The sequence below is a fragment of the Nicotiana sylvestris genome, chromosome 6, assembly GCF_000393655.2.
Source record: "Nicotiana sylvestris chromosome 6, ASM39365v2, whole genome shotgun sequence".
Lineage (NCBI taxonomy): Eukaryota > Viridiplantae > Streptophyta > Magnoliopsida > Solanales > Solanaceae > Nicotiana > Nicotiana sylvestris.
The window spans coordinates 197,372,015-197,393,451 of NC_091062.1; the positions used below are offsets into that span (position 1 = coordinate 197,372,015).

Below are 21,437 nucleotides of genomic sequence, written 5' to 3' on the forward strand. Positions count from 1 at the left end.
GTTCAGAATTATTTCCCAATTGAAGTTATGTGGTGATGATATTACTGATCATGATATGTTGGAGAAAACTTTCACCACTTTTCATGCCTCGAATATGCTCCTACAACAGCAATATCGAGAGATGAGATTTAAAAAGTATTCTGAACTTATCTCACATCTTCTTATAGCCGAGCAACATAATGGGCTATTAATGAAAAATCATGAAAGCCGACCTACTGGTTCTTGTCCATTCCCTAAAGTGAATGAGACGAACTTCCACCAGGCTAAACGTGGAAAATGTCGTGGCCCCAGTCGTGGTCATGGTCGTGATCGGGAAAGAAACTCTAATCATGGTAATAATAATGCACCAAAGAACACTCCTCACCACCAGCAGTAGAAACGGAAGGAACAAAAGCATGAAGCGGTGCAATCACCAAATGCAGAAAATGCATGCTATAGATGTGGAGAAAAAGGGCACTGGTCACGTACCTGTCGTACGTCAAAGCACCTGGTTGAGATTTATCAAGCCTCCCTAAAGAAGACAGAGAAAAATGCTGAAGCAAATTTTATTTCTGAAGATAATTTAGACTTCATGCATTTGGATGTAACTGATTACCTTGCACTCCCAGAAGGAGAAACAAGTCATGTAATCGGTGGTGAATCTGTAGAAATGTAAATATTTTAATTTTTGTTATTTGTAATAGATAGTATGGTTATGTAATTGTTGTACATAAAGAAAAATTATGATTTGATAATGATGTTTACTATAATATATCTTGTTTATGTCATTTTGAAGAATATGGATAACATTATTAGATCAACTTAAACTCTAGCAGAGTTTGCAAGAAATATACAACCACAAGAAGTGGTTATATTTCGTATATCTCATTGTAATTATATTTTGTTAACTACCAGAAGTGGTATATGCCTATGATCACCAGAAGTGATAATTTAGGCTTTCTATGGTTACAATTGAAGATAAGCTACATAAATATTCTCTATATTAAATGCACGCCTCGATTTGCTCCTGAAGTAGTAAATATTTTAAAAGAGGTTGAGGCATCACAATTTGATGTGATTAATGCGCATTCAGATAATTATGTTCGATTTCCTGAAGGATGAGAACTTTTGATAATATTAATCCATTCCCTGAAGTGAATGTGACAATACTAATAAGTCGGGTAAATATGAACGCGCTCTTGATGTGAATACATTACAATTCACCTCCAGAAGAGTTAATATAATTGAGAGAATATATACTCAATATTTCGTATTTTAAATTTGCTCCTGAAGAAGTAACACAATTGAAATTGCCTCCTGAAGTGGAAAAATATTATGAAGAGGAGTTTTCGTGTGCTTAAACAATTGTTTTACATTGTTTATTTGATTGTGATTTTCTCTCATGACACCAGCAGTGTCTGAGCAATATTTGATAGTACAAAATGTATCAACAACTCCTGAAGAGCTAAATGTTTGCCTAAAGAATACATGACACCAGTAGTGCCAGATAAATATTAGATTGTGGATAATAAATGAAGGCTCTCGAAGAGCTTATATACAAATATGTCATTCATATTATATGATTATGGTCAAAACATATGTTGTAGTAAACCTGAAGTTTACTAATACAAATGGCTATCATATTGAGACTACAAATGATTGGAAGATTGATAATCTTCATGTTTCCACAATCATAGGGGTAAAATAATATGTATGTGAGAAGTTACCCGCCTTATTCTTTAATTTGTACTATATCATGTATCACAGTAAACCAGAAGTTTACTAAAGCAAAAGTTTATGCCATAGTAAACCAGAAGTTTACTAAGAGATAGCACATGACATGATAAACTTGAAGTTTTCATTTGCCATTTTTAAATGAGCTATTTGAGAATTCAGATAAGCATATACTAAAGAACTAGAAGATTCTTCAGGAATTCTCATGTGTTGCTTGTTCTCATAATGAATTGATTATACCAGCTAAAGTTGGGACTAAGACCCCTGATTCTGAAATATATAAAAGGTGAATATGGGCCCGTTCACCTATCATGTGAACCACTTATAGGTGCATATATGAGATGGTTACATGTGTAATTATTGTCAACCTGCAGTTTGGCATTTGGAATTGCTTTTCTCGATTAAGAGCATAATTTTCAGATTATGAAATCAAGACAGTTCATCTTGATAATGCTGGTTTATATCCAAGCTGGTTTAGCATTGAATACCTCCTATTAATGTCTAAACCATTGCTTATGAGAACAAAGCTTCATGTGTTGGTCTAAGATTTTCTAAATTGCATATAGCAGCACTTGTATGCATCAGATCAACAATATATGATAAGTCCTCCCTTCACAATTGGTTTAGGATCAGAAACCAAATATTTTTACTATCTTTTGTTGCGTGGTATATGATTAATTTCTCTACCATAATACACAAAGATATGTTTCCCAAAGATGATTGGGGATATATGTTAGTTTTTCTAACATTTGGGGGATGGAATAAGCAGTTGAAAAATATGCTATATGAATCGAATTATCATGATCCTCACTTAGAAGATAATTCAAGTCGAATGTCAGAAGCATTTGCTGATCTAAAATTAAATATCATATTTCAGCTGCAAATGCTCCTATTAAAATTAAAGTCCCTGAAGGATAGAGTTTACTGTACGCATGAAGCGTGGTAGACCAATCGGTTCCAAAGGTAACAATCCTTGAAAAATAGTAGGAGCTAATGATCAAAATGATCATAATGAGGAGGAAATATGCTCTAGAAGAGCCCACGACATAACATTTCATGAAACTCCCGGAAAAGTTTCAGGTACCTGAAAATAAAGAAAGTGATGAGATCTCCACAAGTTATGTCGCTTCGGAACTGACACAAAATGATCGTCGACGATACATTTAATACAATATAGTGCACAATATTGTAAACGATTGTGAGGATCGGACTAGCAGTCCAGACACTTGAAGATGTCGTACCATTTAGATACAAGTCTTAACCTATATGACTTATTTGGCTAAATCTATATGAAGATCCTTGAAGGATTGAAAATGCCCGAAGCATATAATTCAAAGTCTTGAGAAATGTACTCGATCAAATTATAAAGATCTTTGTACGGTTTAAAGCAATCTGGGCGCATGTGGTATAATCGCCTTAGTGAATATTTGCTGAAAGAAGGTTACATAAATGATGTTATTTGTCCATGTATTTTTATAAAGAAAATGGCATCAGAATTTGTTATACTTGCTGTTTATGTTGATGACATAAATCTTGTTGGAACTCCAGAAGAGCTTCAAAAGGCAATTGAATATCTTAAGAAAGAATTTGAGATGAAAGATCTTGGAAAGACAAAACTTTGTCTTGGTCTGCAAATTGAATATTTAGCAGATGGGATCTTTATCCATCAATCTGCCTATACAGAAAGGGTCTTAAAACGCTTTTATATGGACAAAGCGCACCCATTGAGTACACCAACGGTTGTTCGATTGCTTGAAGTAAATAAGGATTTGTTCCGACCTCCAGAAGAGGACGAGGAACTCCTTGGTCCTGAAATACTCTATCTCGCTGTAGATGGTGCACTTATTTATCTTGCTAATGCTAACAAAAATGGTGCAGATCATATTGGTAATGCAGGTTATTTATCCGATACCCATAAAGTTCGATTTCAAATCGGCAAGCAGGGAATGCATATGATTGAGATCAGTGATTCATTCGAGAAACATGTGGGTTGGAATGTGATAAAAGACCCACAATATTATACAGAGACAATGTTTCATGCATAGCACTATTAAAGGGAGGATTTATAAAAGGAGATAGAACGAAGCACATTTCACCAAAATTGTTCTACACACACGATCTTCAGAAAAGTGGTGACATTGATGTGCAACAAATCCATTCAAGTAATAATCCAGCAGATTTATTCACAAAATCTTTGCCAACTTCAACTTTTGAGAAGATGGTATACAAGATTGGAATGCGGAGACTCAAATATTTGAAATAAGGTTTTCATCAGGGGGAGTAAAATACGCGATGCACTCTTTTTTCCTTACTAAGGTTTTTCCCATAGGGTTTTCCTTATAAGGTTTTTAATGAGGCATCTAGCAATGCGTCTTACTAAATATATGTACTCTTTTTCCTTCACTGGGATTTTTTCCCACGTGGTTTTTCCTAGTAAGGTTTTAATGAGGCACATTATCTTTTAATGAACATCCAAGGGGGAGTGTTATAAATATATTATATTATGGATGTTCATTTAGTACTCCGTTGTAAATAAGCTTCCTGAAGAAGCTTATCCATATGGGACTCCACCGTAAATATGTTTATCTATTTAGTACTATATTGGAAATAAGCTTCCTGAAGAAGCTTATCACTTCGGTACCCGATTATGGATAAACATTACCCCCAGTAGAAGTTTATCCATATCGGGTATAATAAGCTTATCTTTTCAGTACCCAGTTATGGATAAATATTACCCCCGGTAGAAGATTATCCATACCGGGTATAATAAGCTTATCCATTTAGTACTCCGTTATGGATAAATATTGCTCTCGGTAGAAGATTATCCATACCGGGTATAATAAGCTTATCCATTCAGTACTCCGTTATGGATAAATATTGCTCTCAGTAGAAGATTATCCATATCTGGTACAACAACAACTTACACTGCAACTTACACAACAGCTTATAGTAGCTTACACTGCAACTTGTTGTAGCAGCTTAGAGCAGCTTGTAGCAGCTTACACAGCAGCTTGTAGTAACAGCTTACACAACAGCTTATAGTAGCTTACACTGCAACTTGTTGTAGCAGCTTACACAGCAGCTTGTAGTAGCAGCTTACAAAGCAGTTTCTTTTCTTCTATAAATAGAAGAGATTTCAGTTCATTATGTACATCAGTTTGAATTCGAATAATATATCAGTTTCTCTCTATACTTGTCTTTACTTTATAGTCTTTATTTTATAACACAATTTACTTAATTTATTAGTATTGGATAAACTCATTAAGGAGGCAAAGCACATGTGAATCTTTAATTATGGAGTATATGAGAAGCACAAGCAAGATAATAATGAAATAAACAGAAAGTCAAGGAAAGAAAAAGGTATTAAAGGGAAAGGGAAATAACACTTCTCGTGTGATTAGCTCTACTGTTTACATACATACACTAAGCAGAAAAGAAAGAAGAAGCCAGCGTCGGGCCTCAACTCTTGCCAGGTTACATCAAAAACCGGAAGCGGTTTCTTATGGATTGTTCTTCCTTCAGATTATCGTAATCTATCGTCTGTTTTTGCTTTTTCCGCTCTATAAATTTGTTAGCACTGATTCATTAGGGTTTCAGTTTCAGAAAAACACAGCACCGATTTGGGCAATGGCAACGGTGGCCTCTAAGGCAGCCGACTCCTACATTGGGAGTCTCATTTGCTTGATTACAAAGTCTGATATTCGTTATGAAGGATTTCTCTTCCATCTCGATGCTCTAGAATCCACCATCGGCCTTCGCAACGGTATACACTTCTGTTAATTTTTTCTTATGATGTTGTTTCTGTTTTGATCACTCTGTGTTCTAGTTGTATTCAATAAACTCCGGTCGGAAATATTTTTTTTAATATATATCATTGTTAGTTTGCGAATGTGAACATGTTTCTGCTATCAGAATTTTAGGAGAGCAAAGCGAAAAATTAGGAATGGTTTGCGTGTTGTATAGACTGAGAATTGAATTATACATGTTTCAAACTGCAGGGTTTTCAGATTGTGATTTCTTCTGATAATGTCGATTTGAGAACCCTGCAATTACCCCAATTTTTTTGGAGAAATTGTTTGACCTAAATCTTTCATAAAAAGAAGGTATTTAGGACTTGAATGTTTTTTCTTATTTAGGAAAGAACAGCTATTCATAAGAAACTTTCCTTACAAAATTGTAGAGAAACTCCCAACATAAAAAAATAATGGATAGAGAGATGTTGGGAATTATCAACTGAAGCTTCTTTATGTATATATATCTTCCTTGACTTATACCTAGTCCAATCTATCTTATGCATATTGTATTCTGTTGAACATCGTTTTGGGATGAGGTGCTTTTTAATAAAATTGACATTAAAGCGGCAATGAGTTGTCTATTTGAACATCCGATAGTAAAAAGGAAAAAGTAGTTTAGGCAGTGGTTATGGTGGTTTGGTAGCCCCAGGTTAAATGGAAAATGCAAAGAGCCGAGGGACACTTGTGTAACTATCTGAGAATTTATTTCTGTTAACCCTGAAGTTCTGAATGATTCATGCATGCACATGCAACATGTGAGGACATGTTTTATGCAAAGAATAGAGATGTTGCAAGATTTTGATGTCTGGGGTTATGCCAGTGAATCAAAATCCTTTTTTTTGTTGCCGTAATCAAGTTATTAGAAGCTGAGTCTTTGTAAATTTTTATTACTGTAATATCAGCTGGTCTCTTGAGTAAGTGCGCACAGAAGGGAACATGCATTTGTCCAGTTTTTCAACCTTCAGGCTGATATAAAGGCCTGAGTTCAATTTCAAGAAGAATTTGTTCAGAAGCAAATAATTACTTCCCCAACTAGTATTCTAAGATTATGCTCTTCCCTTTTATGTGGAGTGAATGTTGTGGTTAGTGTCTCCTCGTGTCATAGCGATTTGTGGTTAGTGTCTCCTCGTGTCATAGCAATTTGATGAATTTTCTAGGTCCTGAATTTTGTGATTTGCCTCTGTTAATTTTTTTTGTATTGACAACTATTAAGTTGTCTGGCCAGATTAATAATCTTTAGGTATTTGGTGGTATAGTTGACTTGTTTCACCTTGAACTCTTAGCTTCTTGTTATACAAATTTTTGACGCATGAGTCATCTGTATACTACAGTGAAATCGTATGGGACAGAAGGACGAAAGCAGGATGGACCTCAGATCTCTCCCAGTGACAAAATTTACGAGTACATTTTCTTCCGAGGTAGTGACATAAAGGTGAGCTCTACTTCTGATTTTACCTGCTTACTTTTTGTGTGCATGGTGTTTTTATCAGAACTAGATTATTGTCATAAAAACTTTGGATGACCTACAGCTGTTCTGGTGATTAATTTGCTTACATGTTCAGTTATCATACCTTTTTTCTTTCTACGACAATGAAGATGAGCGAAACTGCATCTGGGATTTTCATTGGAACTTTCCATTCGGACATTCTTGTTTCTTCATTTGAACTTTTCACAGTGCCAACAGATAGCTACCATTCAAGAGTATTTGAATTATTACTTGTACAGTGTCTCACATGGTTGTTCCCGTTTTCTTATTGTACTCTTCCAGAATCATTTTGGCGGTTAATCATTGGAGTGCATGTGATAATTGTGAGTAACTGCGTATTGTACTGATTCTGCTTGTGATTTCTTCACGTCCAACTGTTTCTAGTTGCTAAAAGCCTCTATGATCATGGGTAGGATAAGGCAGAATTGACAGATACCATAGTGGGTATTCGTATCCCAAATAACTAAATAGCGTCAGTGAGGATGCCCAAGCTCAGTTCAAGTAGCATCTCTTTCAGCTTAATGGTGTGGTAGGCTGATTTTCACTTGACATCCTGAGTTGTTTAGCTTGCACACATAGTGAATCTATGTGACAAGTGTTCCTTAAATATTATTTATCTTTGGAGATTGGAGTTATGTAATGTGGTGTTTGAATAGCATTTTGTTGGCTGCTCCAGTAAAAAGAAATGAAGATATTAGTTAAAACAGTATTTATTGAATGGAAATAATAGGCGGCATCATTATGCTTCTTCTTTTGGATTGGATCATCAACTAAAACTGTCAGACTCATTTCCAGTTCCGTTGCTGCCAATGGGACTTGTAAGAAGGGCCAGGTTGAAACTTTCAAAAACTTTTGTGGCTGGGCTAAAGAGCTGTCTGGTTGGGTGGCCTAAACTCAAGAATAGCGGGCTAAATTGATAAGAGTCTGTCACTGATAAAGACATATAAGTTTTACTATTATCCTTGTACTTACTAGGTCTACTTTGAAGTTTTGCATTTCTGAAAAAAGTGACTCTCAAAGAGAATGCTGAGACCCATAAAGCATTTTCTGATCGTGTACAATTGCTCTTACTTACTATTAAGCTCATGCCGCAGCAATAATTATTTCCCTGAAATGGAAAAAATTGGCACTAGATTGTACAGATCTTGTTAGCTCGTTGAATTTATTTAGGAGTTAAAATGCCACTGTACAGGAGGGAATTCCTTGCTTTACCTATTCACATCCACTGCATGCTCATGAATGCATGCCGTTACTTTATTTAACAAAAAGGGACAAGGGAGGTTCCCAGGTTTCTCATCCTCTTTCTTTCCCGTAAAGCCTCAAAATACTAAACAATGAATCTTCCAGGTTGTCAGATCTAGTGGGTTTAGAGATTGGTATTACAGGTTTGGCATAAAAATCTAACAGCTTCTAGATGGATCTTGGTGAGAATCTATATATTTCCTATTGTTTCATCTAACACTAATTTTGTTCTCATAAAATAGTAGCAACTACAAAGATGTTTCTGCAATACTCTTAAATGAAGCACTATCAATTTTATGGCTTGTAATAGGAAAGAAACAATGTTGAGGGAAAAAGGGGGCTGTGGGTCATTGATCAAAAACTTAATTGCTTCTCTTTTGAGTTGGAGAAGCGATCTTACATTTGACTTCTCCTCGGATGTTGTATAGTAGGTCTGATGAAGTTTACTGATTAGTGTTGGAGCCATTCATCTAAGGTTTTTTCCGGCTCTAAGTATGGACTCATTCTGGATATCTGCTTCTCGTTTCCCTTGTCTCACAGGATCTGCAGGTTATATCCTCACCACCCCCTCAAAGTACTTCAGTTGTGCCTGATGATCCTGCCATAATACAGGTATGTTGATTTTAATATGATGGATTATCATTCTGTTGCATCTTAGAGATTTAACTAACTTTAATTTATTTTAATTATTCAGTCTCATTTTCCTAACCCCATACCATCAACCACGGGCATGACATCTCCTGGTGCTGCACAAGTAGCAGATGTTAGTGCCAGTGCGCCATCCATACTCCCTGTTGCACCTTTCCAGGTGAATCTTGCCCCGAATCTGTCGCCACCAAGTTCTAGCCTTTGGGGCTCGCTTCCTCCTCCACCTGTAAATATCAATGGGCCTGCTGTGCCTAATTATTGGCCTGGATTAGTTGGGTCCTCAGGAGGAGTTTCTCAATTTCAACAGCAACGTTTTCCTCCTCCACCACAGAGTTTGGTTGCGTCCCTTCCCATTCAGCAGCAAGCACAATACCAAAATGTGAATGCATCTCTAGCCGGAGGATCTAGTTTGGCGGCACAACATCACCCATTGCTGCTGCCTATTAATACTGCTTCCCCAAATTTGCTTCCCCCAATGCCGTCATCTGGGCAATCCAATGCTGGACAGCCTGCTAAACCGTTTCTTAATTTGTCATCTATTCCAATGCCAAATAATGCATTCCGTGCTCTTCCAACTGTAGCAGTGGATTCTGGCCCAATAACGGTGTCTGCTCTGGAAGCAGAACTTAATGTCAATGCTATTCTGGCTCCAGTAACTAAAGAACCAAGTTCCACCATTAGCACTTCAGATTCTTTCTCCACAATCTCGCAAACTGTGTCATCTACTGTAGACACAAAAGATGCATCTCTCAGCAATCTGTCAAGATCATCTCTCTTGTCACCAGAGGTGCTGTCAGGAGTGAAGGATTCCTCATCACCTCAATCATTGCAAACGTCAAACGCTGATGTACAGACTGTTAAAGCATCAGTATCAGAACCTCTACCATCAGGGAGTACAGAAGAAACCGTGGAGTCAATATCAAAATCTACAACTAAAATAGTATGGACACTCTCTCTCCTTACTTCTCACTTCCATTCCTTCGCTCTCCTATACTGTGATGTGCCCATTAATGTTTGGCAACTAAGCTGGTATTTTAGCTTTACTTATAAAAATTGGAAACCTGCTGTTTCCTTGTTTGATAATATCTACCCTTTTCTATTTTTGATGTTTGTGTGCATGGTTACACTTTGTTATTGAGTATTTTAATTCTTTAGCCTTAAAATAATCAGCTTGATGTTGCAGTTTCTTTTGAACTGCATTAAGGAAAAAAGAAATGAAGAGACCCTTAACCAACATCCACTGACGTTCTGAGAATCATATAGTTAGTCATGCTTGTGCGAGGCACACTTCTACATTTACCAATTCGAAAAAACTTTTGCGGGAACCCTTTAAATAAATGCACATGGATATCATCGTAAGCCGAGTTTTTGTTTCCTACTTACTAAATTACTTCTGTGATAAAAAACAATATTACTGTTTTGTTATTGGTTGCATTTATTTCCTCCATCTTCCTTTTTTTTTTTTGATGAAGTAAGTGAATATTATTAACAAAAGGCATCAAGAAGATGCAGATGTTACAAACAAACAGAAAGTATCAGCCCAAAAATATCAACAAAAGATCTATCATAATACTAAGGAGCTAATAAATTCCAAAAAGGATTCAGGGTTATAAACAGTGGTAAGATTAACCCAGCTAAAAAGATTAACTAAACATTTGGCTTTAAGATGGCAGTTGAGACCCCATCAAAGCATCTCTGATTCCTTTCGGTCCATATACACCAAAAAATACAAGCAGGAACCTTTTGATGGTTTTATCAACTTTCCACGAGCACCAACTCACAAAAGCCTCCCTGACACTGCATGGCATAGACCAATGCAGACCAAAATGAGTTAGGAACATGTTCCACATGTCTATTGCAACTGAGCAATGAAGAAACAAATGATTAATTGACTCAGACTTGCAGAGGCACATGTAACACCTATTAGGAAGCTGAAAATTTCTCCTGATGAGATTGTCTTGTGTTAAGCAGGAGCCCTTTAGAGTGATCCATCTTCCTTTTCTGTTTGCAACGTTATGTAGTTCCTGTTTTTCGCGTGTTGTCTGGTGCTGTATTTCATGATTTTACTATCTGATACAACTTCTTGGAGATTCTGATTTTTTTTTGTGTGTGCCTGACACCCATCCTTTTTTCTCTCTCTAGTTACATGGATCTACATCATCTCATCACAATAGAAGTCACTTTGCTCGGGGAAGAGATGGGGTAATTTTCTGCATATCCTGTAGTTTCTGTTCTCATTTGAACCTCTTTAGGAGTGTTGATATTTACCTTGTGGTCTGTTTTATGTCTATTCAGGCACATCAAGCCACATTATCCACTCATCACAATAGTAAAGGCCACACACACAGAGGAAATGCGGTAACCTAAGTCACTTTTTGTGTGCCCTATGGGTGGGAGATAAACTCCTTATTTGTTGTCCCTGCCCCAGCAAGGCCCTAAGCCCAAAAAAGGGAAGTTTGGTTTCTGCGTGGATTCTGACATATGCCCTTTTTCCTTTGTTGTAATTTATTTCAGCCAAAAGGAGCTGCTGTATATACACATCAAAATTATAGGATGCATGCATCAGGAAGAGGAAATGGGGTAACTTTAGTTAGTTTAGAGCGTGTGATCCATTTTTTTTTTTCTTCTCTTATGTACTTATGGCTAATTTAAGTATTGAACTATGTCATATACTCTTAACCAGAAAGTAAAGGAAGTGATTTCTTCTTGTCCTTCCAGCTTGTTGGAGCTGCTCTACATTCTCGTCAGAATAATATGGGCATGGGCAGAGGACAAGTGGTAATTCAGTAGGCTTGTTTTCCATTGCTTTTTAAACTTTTTTTCTTCTTATAGTTCTGATTATTCCATGTTTTTGCTATGCTGCTTTGTGAAGTTGCTTCTTTATCTGGTAAATTCAGTATTGCTAAGACTTTCCACTAGTGGTTCGCTATACCCTTTCATCAGATGAATGCCAAATTTTATTTTGCCTTTCTGATTGTGTAAACTCCAAGTATTTGTATTCTTCATATTATGGCCTACCCCATTATTTAACTAATTCCACATTGTTCCAGCCAAATGGTGTGCCTCAACTCAATCATCGCAATGTGGGAGGTCAATTTCGTGGACGTGGAGCAAAGGTAACTGTTCCTTCAAGCACTTGATCTCTTTGAAATTCTTGCCTGGATGTGACGTCCTTGACAATTCCTAGTAGTTAGATCCGTACAAAATATACTAGTTCAATTACACTTTGTATACCTCCTAGTTCTTTTATCATGGTAAAGTTTGCATTATCAACCGAGACTCTTTTCCTTGTCATCTGATGACTAATAGGCAATTCATACTTTAGTCACATGGAACTCGAAATAGATAGCGATCCATGACCTTGAGGCGTCTCATTCAAGTTAATATCCCAGAAGTATGCCATATGAACAGACACTCGATCCTTGATCTCTTATTATAGGCAAGAGCGAAGGCTCGACTTATCAATATCATAAGAGATGAAAGGCAAGTCAAGTAGTACGCCTGGTTCTATTGGCTTGAGATTCTCATTGTGTGGTTCGTTCTTACGACTTGGATAATCTGTTTTGTGGCTCACAAGAAATCATTCCAATGAGAAATCATTAGAAAAATAATTTTCTCTATTGGATTCTCAGTTAGCTGTCTAGAAATAGAATCATCTAGCAGCTGCACGAAAGCCTTTGTGCCTTAGCGCCTTCGTTTTCTTGCTCGTTAGTGTTGTATTTTTATGTTTGAAAGAAGGGGCTGAGCTTGAAGAAGCAAAGCGAGCCTAGAATAGCAGCCTATTGCAGCTTCTTTTGCATAAACTCTGTAACTTCTGGAATTGAAAAAAGAAGCGTTTTCATGCCCGGTCAAGATAAAAAAAAAGGCTGATCGCTTTCTACAATTACAAGGTTATTGATGTAGCTATAAAATCTCATTTCCAACAGGTCAAAACTCTCATCGAGTATTGAATAGTTTGGGGAATGTTGAGTGACAATAATCGTGTTGGTTGGTTTTAAACAAGCTGCAGGATGCAAGCCTCTTGACATTTGTACTCAGAGCATACTTTATTTTTTTCCAGAATTCCCATTTGGTTAAAAGATTCTCCGAGGAGTTCGATTTTGAGGCAATGAATGAAAGGTTCAATAAGAAAGAGGTATGGGATTTTCTAGGCAAAAGTAACAAAGCTGAATCAGATGATGGAATCGAGGATGGGAAAGATATGGATGACAGTTATGCACAGGATGAAGCTGGGGATGGAAATGCAAAACATGATTACAAGGTAAGCTGCAGGTGGAAAGTATATGTTCGCGTTTCCAAATTTTTCTCCTTGTATATCTCAATTTGCTGTTATTAACTTTATATTCTACAGCCTGTTTATTGTAAGGACGACTTCTTTGATTCTCTTTCCTGCCATACACTTGATCGTGAATCTGGAAAAGTGAAGTTTTCTGAACAAAGGAAAAAAGATGCCGAGGTAATTTGATTCTTTGCCTTATCTCAAAAAAAGGGGGGGGGGGGGATTGCTTTAGAAATTCCCTTTAATTTTGATTCCTGAAGAGACTTCTTGATGTGTTTTCCAGACATTTGGTGAGACTAGGAAAAACCAACAGGGTCGTGGCCGGGGAGCTCGCATGTCAGGGGCATCTCGAGGCTCATATCGTGGAAGAGGCTATGACAATGCACGTGGTGGCCGCGGCCAAGGAAGGACTGTCTGGGGTCGCGTCACTTGAAATGAGCTTCTATGTGTGCCTGTGAATGATGTTCAGGAGGTAGATGGTTGACATCACTTGGCAATATCTAGTTATGGTAAACTTTTAGTCAGGTTTAGCGTGACAGTATTGTTAGTATAATAAACAAGGACAGTAAGGTAGAGTTTACTGCTGAACACTGAGGTTCAAAGATAAGCTATCGCAAGACTTGGAGTTCGGTGATTGTAGGAGTATGTAATTAGTCACAACTGGTTACCTGATGCATAAACACCTTTGCTTTACTAGGAGAAACTAGTAGCAACAGTTGCTGCTTTGAATAAAATCTGTCATGAACTTTGTGAATAACAAAGCATTGACATGAAAAAATTGACAGTCTTGGTTTTTGGCAGTGTTAAAAATTGATTCCGTGGCAAGCTAGAGGCAACCAGCAGTAGGATTATGGATGACAGCAACTACCCTGCTGGATACGATTGGTACATTTCCAGAAACTGATAGTAATAGCTTGCGTATGTTACAAACAATTGAGGAGGTATGTTTGGTAATGAGCGTGGAAGAATGGAGGGTTAAAGGTACTGGCACTTTTGCAATTTTATCACAGGTTGAATTGTTTTTATGAGGGAGTGCTGGTGTAACCTGAGTCAGTAGGTTGGGTTATTGACCAAAGGAATCTAGGTACTAATTAGAATTGGAGCTAATTATTAACTATGTTGTTTCTTTTGTTGTAGTAATAAGTAGATGAAAGTATCGTCTTTGTTACATGCTTCAGAAAAAACTATCAAGTGATCTTATGTGTTGCAAAAAGCTGCCGAGGTTCCTATTTTGAAACATGTCAAGGGAAAGTATAGTAAGTACTATATAGTATGTTAATGCCACTCTTAATTTATCCATATTTTCCTTGGGAGTTGCTCGTTTTGGAATCCTGTTCGGACAGCTAAACTTGTCTCCTTTCCCCTTCGGCATTTTCTTGATTCCATCTTGTCAACTGAGAGAACTTATTATCCCCAAATAGGGAGGATTTTCATTTTAAAATTTGGTTGTATTTCATCGCGATTGTTTGGTGAAAAAAGATGACTAATGCATCGAATTACAACGAGTTTGAGATTGATGTGTAATTAGTTGATTGGACTTTCCTTGTGAGTAACTAGATTGATGATAAAAATGTATTGGCTGGGACGTACAAAAATGTATTTAAATCATGCATTATGGGACGTGGAAGACATCGTACCTGAGGCAAAGTCAGGATTTGAAACTTATGAGTTCGAGGTTTTAGTCTTTTTAAGTTACTGGGTTCTAAGTTAATAATTTATACATATTCAATGAATTTTTTAAGACAAATACATGAATTGAACCAAAGTGATTAAGTTCAGCCGAATCCATACTCAGATGGGCTAGCTCCACCTCTATCTACGTGATTAAAATACCTTGTTTTCACGTTGAACGGGGTCGCAAGAGTTTGTATCGTAAAAACTAAGGCAAACAATTACGGTCTTTGCGTTCAGTGCATTTCTTTTTATCTTGTTATTCTTCTGAGTTAAATTTTCCTTTTTGAGAAGCAAAGTCAGGGCACGTACATTTTACCAAATTAAAACTATTAGAAACTGTTTAAAATCAATTAGGATTCCTTTAAACAACAATGTAGGAGTGGTTGATAACGCAAATGCAATTTTAAACAAAGATGCCTCCTTTTATATCACACGTCAAGAAATTGATTTAACTATTAGCTTTTCCTTTATCCGTTGTCACCAAAGGACGATTTAAATATTAGCAACTTACGTCTTTGCTTTGTAATCACATTACACATATGAAAATGACAAAATGTACTGTCCAAAAGTTGTATAGGAATTTGTTTTTTTTTCCTGGCAAAGTTAAAGGGAGAAAATAATTTTCATAATTATGACACATTGGTGCCTAAGATTGCAAATTTTCGAGGACATGACCCTTGATAGAAAGTTGTGGAGATCGAGCATTAAAGTTGTAGGTTAGGAGATAGGAGGCTAGTGTGACAGTGTTTTATTTTAGGCTGCTAGTGGCTCTAGTTGGGTCCTTAATACTTCATTAGGATTGTAGGTTAGGCTGTAGTATGTTAGTGGCTCTTGTTGTGTCCATATTATTCCCTTGCATCTGTAATAGTGTCATTGCTACTGCTTAGTGTTATTATTTTTCTCTTTATTTTCTGGTTATTACGTTACTGGTATTATCTTTCTGGATTCCTTTGTTGTTATTGATACACTGTCTCTTTCCTTCTTTTTGTGCCAAGGGTCTATAGAAAACAATTTCTCTACTCCTCCGGAGTAGGGGTAAGGTCTGCGTATGCACTATCCTCCCCAGACCCCACTTGTAAGATTTCACTGGATTGTTGTTGTTATTATAGTACTAATATTTTAATCAAATATGTAATTCAGGCAAATGGAATTTGACTAAATCAATGAGTCTCTTTGTGTTTTTGCTAAAGAGTTAAAACGAAAAGCAAAGAAAATTTCTTCGCCCTCCCGGCTTTTACTGTTCCATATCCTATAATATGGCGGACACGCAAACTAGCAGAGAAACTACCAATCTTATGGCCTGTTCGGTCAATTTGCAAAAATCAGTTTATTTTGAAAATTATTTTTTCTAAAAAAAATTGAAAAGCATTTTTGACCAATAATAAGTGTTTGACCCAAGTTTTTAAAAACTACTTCTAAGTGTTTTCTTTCCTCAAAAGTGATTTTCAGAAAAATATTTTTGGAGAGAAGCATACTTTTTTTTACTTTTCAAAAATTGCTTCTGCTTCTCCTCAAAAACACTTTTTTTTCCTTCTAAAACCTTGGTCAAATATCTCAATTTTTTGGAAAAAACAATTTTGGCGAAAAAATATATATTTTTGGACCCCAAAAGAAGCTTGGCCAAATAAACTATTATATTGCTCTCAAGTCTAAACTATCCATTTCCTTAATTTTCTCCCTCCAATTGAAGGTAAATATCCATTTCACATATATAATAAACAAACATTCCTCTGATCATTTGCAGAGAAGACTAGAACTCTGTAGCTGAAAACAAGCTCAACTTGTATCCAAGAAAACACACAAGTAAGAGAAGAATTCAGAGGGGTAGAATATGGATATAAGGAAAATTGTGGTAATTGTAGAAGATGTGGAAATAGCAAAAACTGCACTCCAATGGACTCTTCACAATCTCTTGCGATATGGGGATATACTCATCCTTTTACATGTTTTCCCTGTCACAAAATCAAGAAATAAGAAAAAGGTTAAGCTTTTACGACTCAAAGGTTTTCAATTGGCTCTCTCCTTCTATGACATCTGCAAAAAAATTCTCAATGTATGTCTCTCTTAAATTTTCGAGGTTAAATATAGTAACAATTTTTATTTTCTCTTGTCTATGTTACTGATATAATATATGATAGAAGGGTTATGTTACAGACCAAGACAGAGATTGTGGTAACACAAGGGGATCAAGATGGTGGGAAGATTGCTGAAATGGTTAGAGAAATTGGTGCTTCTACTCTTGTTGCTGGACTTCATGATCAGAGCTTTCTTTACAGGTAGAACTCATATGAATCCTCTTTAATTTCGTTGTTATAAGTTTGCAATCTCCTACTTTAATGTTCATTTTCCTTGGGAAGATTTATCTTTTATTTTGATTGAGTTAACTTTTAGTATTATGCTTTTTGTGAGTCGAAGATCTATCGAAAACGATATCTCTACCTTTATAAGATAGGGATAAGACTACGTACACACAACTCTCCCCAGACTCCACTCGTAAAATTACACTGTCAATTGAGAATTTTTAGTATTATGGTTCATCTGCTTTTGCGTTTTGCAATCTTCTGTCAATAGTTGATCAAACGATTAAACTAAAGATTCGGTAATTGAATCGATCAACTATAGAATTGAGAATGGATAGACCACCAAAGCATGTGGTGTAGCGGATAGGGCTGCTCTTTCCTTAACCAGAGGTCTTGAGTTCGAGCCTTGAGTATGGAAAAATCCTTGGTAGGGAGCGCTATCCCCCGAATCGGGCCCTGCCTGGCGCAAATCCGAATATAATCGGATTCCAATGCGGGTACCGAACACCGGACGAGAAACCTATAAAAAGAGAATAGATAGGAATTCCTAAAACCCAAGGCCCACAACTATAGTTGGTCAACTGCCACTTTTTCTTGTACATTAACCTAAAATTGCCCCATTCCAACCTCTCTTTTTCCCTCAGTCTATTAAGTAGTTGAGGTAGAGTCTTATATATTGAACAGAGAATCACGGTTGACACTTGCATTTGATCTTATTGGACCTTGTGATTTTATGCTTCAATCTACCCAAGCTAGGTTCCTAGCAAGGATTAGCAACAAATTTTAAATCAGTAAGAACAAAGTACCATAGCACGTTATAGCTGATACTTGTGTTGGTGGAAGACAGTAAATTGAAAGATCGATAGAATAGTCAAGTCCTAGCATTATTTTATGGAACATTCTACCTTGAACTCTATTTAGTTCTTCATTATTTTTACTCTATTTAGTTCTTTGTTCTCTTAAAAGATATTGACTTCGAAAAGGATTTGTCATTTGATTATTAACGTATCATAGAGCTCCTAGTTTCATGTTGTATATTAAATGTTGTGTGCTAGACTGGCCATCCCTGTTTCTACTCTGGCACATTTCCATTAGATGGCTGTTAATGCAATTTTTGTGCTCATTATTATTGTCTGGTAATTAATGTTTCATGTCCTTCACACGAAACTCAGAATATCTTCTTCATAAAGATTTTTTTAAAGATCTCAACTCTTTAAGGAAACTGCAATTAAGTTTCAATAAATGATATTGCATTGACCTAGTTGTTATGTGTACATGGACCATACCAAAACATAAGGCTGATATCCAAAAGCGTATTCAGGAGAGTAGGAATTGAACCACTGACCTTAGAGGCGGACACCCTGTTACCACTAAGCCAAAGTGCTCACTTGAGCTTGGGTTCAGACATACTTATTTAAGAATGTAACCCGAAAAATATTAGTGTTATACATAATTTAAGGAGGTGAGCATGCCTTCACGTTAACCCAATCTCTACCACCTAGATCCGCCCCTGCTGATATCAACTAGGTTGGTTGATGGAATATATTGGTTATTTCCCTAATTCCACGATCAGCTGGCTCTGTTGTATGCATATGTATACATAGTTCGAGCTGAAAGCAACGAGTCCAGTTGAATTCGTGAAACTAATAAAACCACTGTTCCTTTTCTTTCTTGGATAGGTTGGCCATGACCCACAATCACATTGCAAGAAATTTGAATTGCAAAGTACTAGCCATCAAGCAACCAACACCATCACCGATGGCCACAAGGACAAGAACCATTTATTTTCAAGATAGTTCAACCAACATGGACTTTTCGCAGATTGAAATTGATGCACTGAGGTAAGAATATGATTCCTAATACTAAACATAACAATTCTTTTATTGCTGGACCCGAGTCTCTTACCTGCTCAATGTACTATAATCTGTGGTCCAGACATTTTTTAAATAGTAGTAGTAATTAATTCTCTACTTTCCTCTAGGTTCTAGAAGCAGCGAAAATATAATGCAGAATAAATCAAGGATACTTTATCTTGTTTTTAATTATAGTTTAAGCTACTAAGTTTGCAAACTTAGACAAAACAGTAACTGAACTGGGTATTTTATTAAATGGATCAGTTGGATAATATGTTCATTAATTCATCTAGCTAGTTATATATATATGTTCTGCAGTCTTTCATTAGGTAGTTTCTCTTGTCATTTGTAATTTACGTGTGTATGAGGACTAATAATTTACTAATATGTACAAGTATACGGTACAAATATAAAGAAAATGGCCAAAGAAAGTTATCTTTGTCCCCCTGATTATTGAATTGTTTGTCATGTATACAGTGTCCCAGAAGTTAATCCACCAAAAATTCCATACCAAGTTTGTCCAGATCCTCATTCTATCATTTGGAGATCAGGAAGATCAAGAAGATGGGAAACAAGACATTAAATCAAGCAAATATTTGTCATTTCAATGAGGGAATCTATGTATAATTTTTTCCACCATGTATTTTGTGATAGCAAAAACTGCTTTACATTTTTCGGTTTGGCCCACACAAAATTAAAAAAAAAAAAAGAGAAGAAAATTGTTATACAAAATACAACAAAAACTGAGGTCGGCGTGGGGTAGCAAGAAGTGGGGGATTAGAAATCGTTTCATTAAAGTAAAAGCTTTTTCTCTCTCGGCGCATGTTAGGTGAATAATTAACCTGCGCCGTCGACGGAAATGGGAGGAAGAGGAAGAGCGAAGAAGAACACCATCAAAACGCGAGTTGTAGAAAGAAATTAACGGGCACCATCACACGCGAGCAAGGGAAACGAAATACTAAAGCAAAAGAGAAAATGCAGGAGGAAGATCTGGACCAAGACAGTGACAACGACCCAAATTGACCAGATCTGGGCAGTAATCGAGTCAAAATGGTAACACCGGTGAGTTCTAGCAATCAATTGACATCTATGGTGAACTCTGGCAAAGTAATTGCTACAGCACTGAGTGCAAGTGAGCAGCCAAGCTCGAGCAAAGTGCAGACCAATGGAACAATACATGCAAGCCCACCTAAGGAATAGAGAACGCAGAGCTTGATAACCAGCAGAAATTCAGCATAATAAAACAGAACCAACAGCGGAGACGGGAAGATCATGGACAGGGTTACTCCAAGAGAACAAATTGGCACCAAAAGGTATGAATCTAATTTACATACCCTCAGTGATGAAGGATGGTGAAGTAGTGGTACAATTGATGGAAGAGGACATCGAAGAAGAGAACCAAAAGTGGAATCGAGCCGTTATACTCTATGTGGTGGGGAATACTCCATCAATTGGGGCTATTGAGAAATTCATAGCTAATCAATGGGTTAATGTTCATAAACCTAAGGTGCTCTTCCATAATGATGAGTATTTCATAGTACTGCTAAATAACAGTGAAGAGAGGGAGGATGTGATACTGAATGTGCCTTATACAATTAACAGCAGGCCAGTTATAATTAGACCATGGTCGGAAAACTTTGATTTCAATGAAGAAGTGTTGAAAATCATTCCCCTATGGGGTCAAACTCCCAAAACTGTCACTCAACTACTGGAGTAAACATGCCCTAAGTAAAATTGGAAGTGGTTTGGGAAAGCCATTGTACGCTGATGTTAATACCACAGTGGCTGAAAGAGTCTCATACGCCAAGATCCTGATTGAAATGGATGTCATAAGACCACTGCCAAAAAGATTAAACTGTATGATCCTAGAGGTAAGGTGATTGAACAGATGGTTCAATATGATTGGAAACCACAATACTACCAAACATGTTGCCAATTAGGTCATTCATGTAGGGATCAAAAGAAGTAGAAACATGAAGGAATGATACAAAAGAGTATGGAAATAAAGCAGAAGCAGGAACGGAAAGAAGTCAGAATTCTTGAGCCTGTTGTAGATAAAATAGATGCTCAAGGAAGATTCCTTGATCAGTTGGAGGCAGCGGAAAATATACAGCTAAGTCAGTAGGAAGCTGAACCACAGGTGAAAAATTGCTCGAGAAAAATCTGCTACAGAGAAGAATGCAGAAGTTACAAAGGAGAATGAAGTGGACATTGGCAATGCCTTCAAAACACTAGATGTTACAACTCAAAAGATAGTTCAACTATCTGAAGCCCAAGGTGTGAGAGAGAAGTAGAATATGAAGGATAGGGAAGGAGTTCCACAACAAATATATATATCATGAGGAATATTATAGCATGGAATGTTAGGGGTTTGAATAAAGTATATAACCAAAAAGAACTAAAAATTTTTTGCAGAACAAATAAAGTGGTATTGGTGGCCATTATAGA

At 36.7% G+C, this 21,437-nt stretch overlaps 2 protein-coding genes across 3 annotated transcripts; both read left to right on the forward strand.

The window, feature by feature from the left end:
* Positions 1 to 5,052: 5,052 nt before the first annotated feature.
* On the forward strand, positions 5,053 to 14,486 carry LOC104248544 (protein decapping 5-like). The gene is made up of 13 exons (XM_070147786.1): positions 5,053 to 5,241; positions 5,317 to 5,476; positions 6,839 to 6,939; positions 8,776 to 8,847; positions 8,930 to 9,823; positions 11,026 to 11,085; positions 11,179 to 11,241; positions 11,398 to 11,463; positions 11,602 to 11,661; positions 11,934 to 11,999; positions 12,944 to 13,144; positions 13,235 to 13,339; positions 13,446 to 14,486. Exons 2-13 carry the CDS (start codon positions 5,341 to 5,343, stop codon positions 13,593 to 13,595), a joined length of 1,974 nt encoding a protein of 657 aa, XP_070003887.1. The 5' UTR covers positions 5,053 to 5,241; positions 5,317 to 5,340; the 3' UTR covers positions 13,596 to 14,486.
* A 1,373-nt stretch (positions 14,487 to 15,859) lies between these two features.
* LOC104248543 (uncharacterized) lies at positions 15,860 to 20,963 on the forward strand. 2 transcript variants are annotated; one of them, XM_070150213.1, is made up of 5 exons: positions 15,860 to 15,911; positions 16,581 to 16,889; positions 16,991 to 17,112; positions 18,816 to 18,977; positions 19,467 to 20,963. In XM_070150213.1, the coding sequence occupies exons 2-5, from the start codon at positions 16,668 to 16,670 to the stop codon at positions 19,570 to 19,572; spliced, it is 612 nt and encodes a 203-aa protein (XP_070006314.1). In that variant the 5' UTR covers positions 15,860 to 15,911; positions 16,581 to 16,667; the 3' UTR covers positions 19,573 to 20,963. The 2 variants fall into 2 exon arrangements, with proteins under 2 accessions (XP_070006314.1, XP_009803115.1); XM_009804813.2 differs by lacking the exon at positions 15,860 to 15,911 and having other exon boundaries at positions 16,500 to 16,889.
* The last annotated feature ends 474 nt before the right edge of the window (positions 20,964 to 21,437 follow it).